Source organism: Hordeum vulgare, chromosome 3H, assembly GCF_904849725.1.
Source record: "Hordeum vulgare subsp. vulgare chromosome 3H, MorexV3_pseudomolecules_assembly, whole genome shotgun sequence".
In the NCBI taxonomy this organism is placed as follows: domain Eukaryota; kingdom Viridiplantae; phylum Streptophyta; class Magnoliopsida; order Poales; family Poaceae; genus Hordeum; species Hordeum vulgare.
The window spans coordinates 618,074,501-618,081,917 of record NC_058520.1 but is presented as its reverse complement, the minus strand read 5'-3'; the positions used below and the strand labels follow the sequence as shown (position 1 = coordinate 618,081,917).

Below are 7,417 nucleotides of genomic sequence, written 5' to 3'. Positions count from 1 at the left end.
ATAGATTGGTTTCTGGTTATTGGGGTTGATGAACCCCTTGTTACTTCTCCGGCCGGTCATTGCGTTGTGCCGTCGGTGATGAGCACAGGTGAGGACCGCATTATGTACCTCCTTTCACTCTTCTACACGTAGGCTGCGTTTGGAACGTTGGTTTTTTGCTACCTTTGTAACATTTTACACTTGTATTACACTGGCCTACAACCGAAATACATGTCAAGGAATGTATTTGCATTCCGCTTCCCAACCTCCGCTGTAGTTTTTGCGTATTCGCAACAAGTTAATATAACATCTAAGGATCTATCTAAGCAATAAAACATTCATGGACATTTTTCTCCAGAGAAAGATCAATAACACTTGACTTCAACTGTTCAACAAAAAGAGTATAGTGAAATCATGTCAGAATTATTAATAGTGGAGTAGTACATTTCGAATCGACCGACGACACAACCATTGGAATTTAGAACGATTTAGAGAATGGCAAAATTAAGGTAAAACCAAAAGAAAGTACACATGCATGCAGGTGGATGCAGAGCATGAGATGGGTGGACGTTGTCATGCATGGATCATCTACTTGGTGAACTCGATGGCCCATGCGTTGGCGTAGATGTAAGTGGTCTTCATGGCGGCGAACCCGGCGCCCTTGGCCAGGGCCTCGAACTCCCTCTCGTACCTCTCCCTGCCACCCGGGTTGTGCGCGAGCATGATCATGTCCACATGGAACACACCCTGCACCTCAGGCGTGGCTTCTGGATTCACCGGCAGGATGCACTCCACGAGCACCACCTTGCCGTGCGCCGGCAAGGCGTCATAGCAGTTCTTGAGCAGCGTCGCGCAGTGCTCGTCGCTCCAGTCGTGGAGGATCCACTTCATGAGGATGGCATCGCCCGAGGGCACCTTCTGGAACATGTCGCCGCCGATGTGGGTCACACCTGGGAACGCCGGCGCCTCGGAGATGACGTGGGGGAGGTCGAAGTTGATGCCTTTGACGGCGGGGTAGCGCGCGATGATGGCACCAACGGTGGCGCCGACGCCGCCGCCCACGTCGACAAGGGTGCCGAGGCCCTCGAAGCCCTTGTAGGACTCGAGGAGCTTCTTGGTGATGATGATGGAGTGGTTCTTCATCCCTTCGTTGAAGACACGGTTGAAGCGTGGGTCCGTGCCGTGGTACTCGAACGCCGACATCCCGTACGCCTTGTTAAACGGGATGCCACCGTCTAGGACCGCATCCTTGAGATAGTACCTGAAAAACAATAATGCTATACTTACGGTATGATTCACCCACGCATTTTATTCCAAAACCTAACTGCCATGAGAGCACTTCAATGCTAGCTAGCATTTGAAAGAATGCGTAAACTAGTGTGGAAATGATGATACTACTGAGCAAACGAGCAAGTGATGCTCACCAGCTCTCCATGAGGACCTTGTCCTGGTTCATGAGCGCCAGCGCCGACATGGAGACGCCGTCCTCGTTGGGGGTGAGGTACTTGCACACGGGCGCGGCGCCGTACCGCCGGGAGAGGCGGCCGTCCTTGCTCTCCTCCGTCCTGCACGACACCACCTTGTACGAGGCCAGCAGCCGGAGCATGCGGTCCACCATGTCCGGCGCTTCCGGGTTCGCCGTGGACGGGAGCTTGGCAGCCACCTCGGCGGGAGTCAAGAACTTGCCGCCGGCAGACATCAGGGTCTCGAGGAGTCCCAGCTCGATGGCGTTCTTCAGCGTCATTGGGAGGATCGACGACGAGACGAGCTGGAGAGCGTACATGCACGCATCCTCGTCGGCGCCGGCGGCGATGGACCCCATCTCTCTGCTTGCTTCTGCCTCTCCGGAGCCTAGCTGCTGCCTGCTGTTACGTACGTGGTGGTGAGAGTGTGAGCCAGCGACCGAGCGATGAGCTACTTCGGTGGGAGGACCGGAAGGGAGTTGGGTTATATAGGGGCTTTCTGGCTGACCAACCACCACATCACACCACACCCACCACACCAACTGATTTTTCATCTTGCTCTTCACGAAAAGCTGGATGAAGATGGCACACCGGAAAGTTGTACTCATACATTGTTGTTGTGGTTTGTAAGTAGGGTTTGCTTTTTTCATAATGTTGTGTTTAGGTGTACAATAGAAACATGACAACCAACAAAATAGTGGTTGATGGGTTATTGGATGTCATAACAAGTTCTAATGTAATAGTTTGCTACATATGTGTTTGTGAAAATGCTCGTATGATTTCGTTGTGAATTTGTTCCTTTAGATGGATATGGAGTCGATGTTCATCACTAGTTGTATGTAACAGTTCGCTAGATATGTGTTTGTGAAAATGCTCCTATTATTTTGTTGTGAATTTGTTCCTTTTTTGCCGATAATTTGTTCCTTTAGATGGACTAGCAAAAAAGTCCGTGCGTTGCAACGGAAGAGAAAATAACACATGCTTTGAACGTAATATATTTTCACATGGCATGACATTTGCGTTGTCGACGATAGCCTCAGTGCTCACACAACGAAAACGCTTTTGAATGTACAATCACTCGGAATAAGATGAGAAATATGTTGTTTCTCCCCACGAGATTTTTCAAAGGTGTGCATGTGTGGTTAACGATGTTTTCTTTCCTCTCAATTTGGTTTTAATTTAATGGATATTTATTGCAATTCGTATGGTCGTCGGAAAGAGAGAAAAAAAAGACCGTGCACTACAGATTAAGTTTGCACCAAAAATAATATTTAAGAAGTATTCAACAGCTAAAAATAACATCCTATCTAGATTCTACACATTTTTTCAATCAAATTTCATATATAACATGTTAAAATCGGAGTTACGGTTTAAAAGATATGGATAATTTTGTTTTAGATAAAATATGGATTGATTAACTGAAAAGTCTGGGTTTTTTTGTTAAAACAAAAAAAGTTTCAGCTGACTTAAATAGGGACGACGGGTTGATTACATGAAACATCAGGGAGTTTTCTGTAGAATGCAAAAAACGGTTCGACTCTGACTAAAAGATGGACCGCGGGTTGATTATCTAAAACTGTGAGGACTTTTCTGCAAAACGACAGAAAACGGTTCGTTCTGACTTAAAGTTGGACTGCGGGTTAATTAACTGAAATTGTGAGGGCTTTTTCTGCAAAATGACCGACGACGGACGACAGAAGCGCTGCGCGCTTTATTATTAGGGGAGATATGGAGTACATGTTCATCACTAGTTGTAATGTACTCCCTCCATTCCTAAATATAAGTCTTTTTAGATATTTCACTAGGTGACTACATACGGAGCAAAATCAGTGAAGCTATATTCTAAAGTATGTATATATACATCCGTATGTAGTCATTTATAAAAACCTATAAAAAAACTTATATTTAAGAACAGAGGGAGTAATAGTTTGCTATATATGTGTTTGTGAAAATGCTCGCATGATTTTGTTTTGAATTTGTTCCTTTAGATGGCTATGGAATCCATGTCCATCACTAGTTGCAATGTAATAGTTTGCTAGATATGTGTTGATGAAAATGCTCACATGATATTGTTGTCTATTTGTTCCTTTAGATGGTTATCAACTCATGTAAGATTGTTAAGCCAATTTTTGTAGGTTAACACTCTCTCATTGTAGATAATGTGATTCCAAACATTTCATATTTCTTTGCATGGCTACATAGAGATTCAGACCGGGCTCAACGACAAGCAGCTTTTGCGCTCTCAAGATAATATCATCATGGAGCTAAAGGAGAAGAGAAATTGCCTGATTGACGACGGGGCTCAACTCTTCGATGAGAGGGATCACCTGAAGGACGAGATGGAACAACTGGTGGTGGAGAAGAAAGGGTGAAAAGAATAGATCACTAAACTGCTCCACAATGGGAATGCAAATCAGAAGAAGCTATGCAAGATCAAGGCAATCCTAAATGGGTTGATGTTAATTATGTAATTATATTTCTTAATTAGGTGTATAACTACTACGTGCTTAGTGATTACCAATCTAACTTGTTGAGTCTTGTATGCTAGGTTGTTAAATTGCTATGCTCAGTTCAGTGATGTTGTTATGTTAATTGTCTTATGTGTCGTTGACGGAGGGAAACACCAACTATTTTATTGTTGCCTGGAATTTATATTGGTGACGTGTTGTGAAAAATTGGTTGTGGCGTGTCAAACCCACACCATCAGTGTGTATGTTAATGGTGGGGTTGGCTGCGAACGCCACCACTAATTTTTATGAGTAGTGCCATATTAGTAACGTTAGGTGTCCATGTCATCAAGGCCCTTTTTATCATGCCATCCCGGAGTTTTTTTTGCATTGGTGTACCGTGCATCAAAGTGCTCATATATCTTAGAAACGTTACATAATACTCCTTCTGTTCACAAATATAAGATGTTTTAACTGCTGTCAAATTCGGAGCATCACCAAAGAGACCGCTGCAAGAGACGAAGAATTTTAAAACTAGCACAAGCCCCACCCCTCCAACGAAAAAGCAACAATCCAACCCATAGCAGGCGAAGAACGCAGCCACCCTAATGGACTAGCGCCCCCGCTCAACTCGCCCAAATCCACAGGAGAAACAAATGGACGCAGCAAGAAAAGGCAGAGAGAGGTATGATTGTCACAGAGTTCACAAATGAAATGGATAATTTCAGATCCTCAGGAGAAGAAGATGAGCCCCTCAGCCTCCTGCGCCGCCGGCCACTCCGGCCACGGCGCCCCGAGCCCGGCAGCCCCCTGCTCCGCCGGCCGCGGCGACCAGCACACTCCACCGTCACCGGTCACTCCCGCCGCGGCAGCCAACATGCTTCCTTCGTCGGCCTCTTCGTCAGCGGCGCCCTGTCGGCTTGGGTTGTCGTCTGCTTTGGGCCCCGCAGCCACTAGCGCCGACGGCCGCTCCGGCCGCGGCGCCCAGCTCATTCCCCCGTCAACGGTCACTCCGGCCGTGGCGGCCATCATGCTACCACCGTCGACCCCTTCGTTGTCTTCCGCACCGATGTCGTCTTCCTTCAACATTGTGTCCTCCTCGACGCCGATGGTTTCGTCCATCCCCATACCCGTGCCGTCCGATGCGCCGACAGTTACACCGGGGCTCGCGGCCCTCTGCCTATCCCGGTCGGGTGCTCAGCCACCAACGGCGACTGCTTCTGCGGTTGCTCCGTGCGCGCTGGTTTCTGCAGCTGCGTCTGTGCTCTCGCGTCTCCCCGCGACCGACGTTGTTGCTGGTTCTTCTGCTCTGCCGACGTCGCTCTCCTTAGGAATGGTGCTTAGGGCAGGTTTGCTATGGCCGCCTGCTTCCTTCACATCCGATGGGGATGTGCGGCTTGCATCGCCGCTGCGGAGGGGCTTCCTGGCTGCCTCCACGCCGGAGATGCTTCGCCGGTGTCGGGCTGGCCCTGGTTCCTCCTTCCTAAGGACGCCGGGAGACGCCCTGCTCCACTACGCCCTATCAAACTTCTCCTCGCCGGTATGTTCTTCAATCGCTCTGACGCCATCTTCCGCGGCTACGGCTCTGGTTTGGGTCGAGGTGTTGCTGCCTTCACCGGCGCCGCCGGCAACCGCCGTTGCCCTGTTGCTGAAATTTTGGTTAGGCTCTAAATTCGAATCGCCCTATATTTGTCAGTTTAGTTCTTGCCTATTCTCGGTTACAGTTGCCAGTAATCAAATTGCTCAGTTCATTGTTTCTCTTAAGGGTATTAACTTCAAGGGCTTGGTGGTTCCATTTCATGTTGATCCTCTGGACGCCACCCGGGTGCAAAAGCTTTTTTTCTGCTCTCCTTTTCAAAATCCCATGCATGTTCTGCCGCAGCTACGTCATGTTGACGACTCAGCTGATCTAAGTGGGTCCCAGTCCCGTAATGCATGCCTCCCCTCGCTCGTTGTGAGCTCGTCAAGTTCTGACGGCCTTCCCGCTGCCTCGCTATCTACTGCTGCTATGCTATCTGTTGCTACTCCTAGACCCCCAAGAAACGACAACCTTGTCCACGACTCCATTGGCTACTGCCAATTGCATTCCGGGGATCGCCTAGATGCATGCCTGCTCTCTCCAACAAATCCTGCGACGGGCGATTTGATTCCGGCTGACCGTTGTGACGGAGGCCCCCTTTGTGCCTCTGCGTCGCTTCCCAGCCCGGATGGCACCCAAGTCCCGCCCGACGTGAGGAGCTGCATGGCTCCGGGCATGCAGCCAACCATCTCCTGCCACGCGCCTTCACATCGCCACAGGAAGCCTGCCTTTGTCTTGGACTTCCTAGCCAAGGGAATCCTGCCAAGGCCGGAGGGCCCATTGTCGTGGTCAACTTCTGCTGCCCCCTCCCTCTCGGGCGACGAGCATCCACATTAGACAAATCTGCTACTGCTCACGGGATGTGACAACGGGCCTTCCAACGCAAATCTCCCGCGAGAGCACGCGCCATCCGCCGCTGGCCCGCCTTCCTTTTCTTACGCCCGTGCCCTCGCCTCTTCTCCATTCAGCATGCAGGGTCCTCCTCGACCGCCTCCAGAGCCTCTCTCTCCTCCTAAGAACGCTAACTTCATGGCTCGTTGCCACAGGTGTCTAGCCCTAGACCACCAGGTTGCTCATTGTCGTGATCCCATCCGCTGCCGGCGATGCTGGGGTCTCGGGCACACATAGCGCCATTGCTACGCTATTTTACCTCCCCCCACAAGTCCCATCTTCTCACCTGCACCTCGCCCCTCTCAACCTTTGCCACCCGTGCTCTATCCTTCTCCTCCCCTCCTGCCTCAGCGCGCCACTCCCCTCCCTCCCATGGCTGACTTCATCCCTGTGCCGGCCGTGGTTTCCTCCGACGAGGAGGAAAACGTTTCGCCACCCACCCTATCCTCCCCACCCGTCAAGAACTTCTCCTATCACCAGCATGCCGACACTGCCGAGGTGAACGAATCCGAGGAGGAGGATCCTGAGGAAGTTGAGTTCGAATCAGGGGGGAATCCACTGATTCAGATTCAACCCCGTACATGCTTCCTGCATCCCCCTATTCACTGTAGGACTCACTCCAACGTGTTTATGCCTCACGTCTCTCTCGAGCATTTTCTGAATCTGGCCTTTGCTTATGTCAATCCACCACACCCCTCCCCCCAAGTCATGATCCGAAGGGCATTGGTCACTTGAGCAGGAAACCCTCAAGTAGCGCTTAGGGCTTCATCTCACGGAGCAGGACTTGTTGTTTTCGGCTCAGCCTATGAAAGGGAGGTCTCTGTCCTCTCCAGTCCTTTCAATTGCCCGTTCAACTCTGCGCATCTAGTTCGTCATGATGATACAGAGAACCGGTTCCTTTTTGACCTTGGTCGGTCTCCGCTTTAAACCTAGAGGACTTTCCCATCGAATATTGGTTTCCCGACACCATTACACACTCCGTTGTTCCTTTCGCTTGCCCTATCCAAATAGACCCGGTGTGTCTTACGGGTGTCGACTACTCGGCTGTCTTAATCTCT

General features: G+C 50.0%; 1 protein-coding gene across 1 annotated transcript; it reads right to left on the bottom strand.

Moving 5' to 3' along the window:
• Positions 1–383: 383 nt before the first annotated feature.
• LOC123445736 (tricetin 3',4',5'-O-trimethyltransferase) lies at positions 384–1,897 on the bottom strand. The gene is made up of 2 exons (XM_045122769.1): positions 1,404–1,897; positions 384–1,240 (listed from the first exon to the last, which is right to left on the bottom strand). The coding sequence occupies exons 1-2, from the start codon at positions 1,799–1,801 to the stop codon at positions 568–570; spliced, it is 1,071 nt and encodes a 356-aa protein (XP_044978704.1). The 5' UTR covers positions 1,802–1,897; the 3' UTR covers positions 384–567.
• Positions 1,898–7,417: the final 5,520 nt, after the last annotated feature.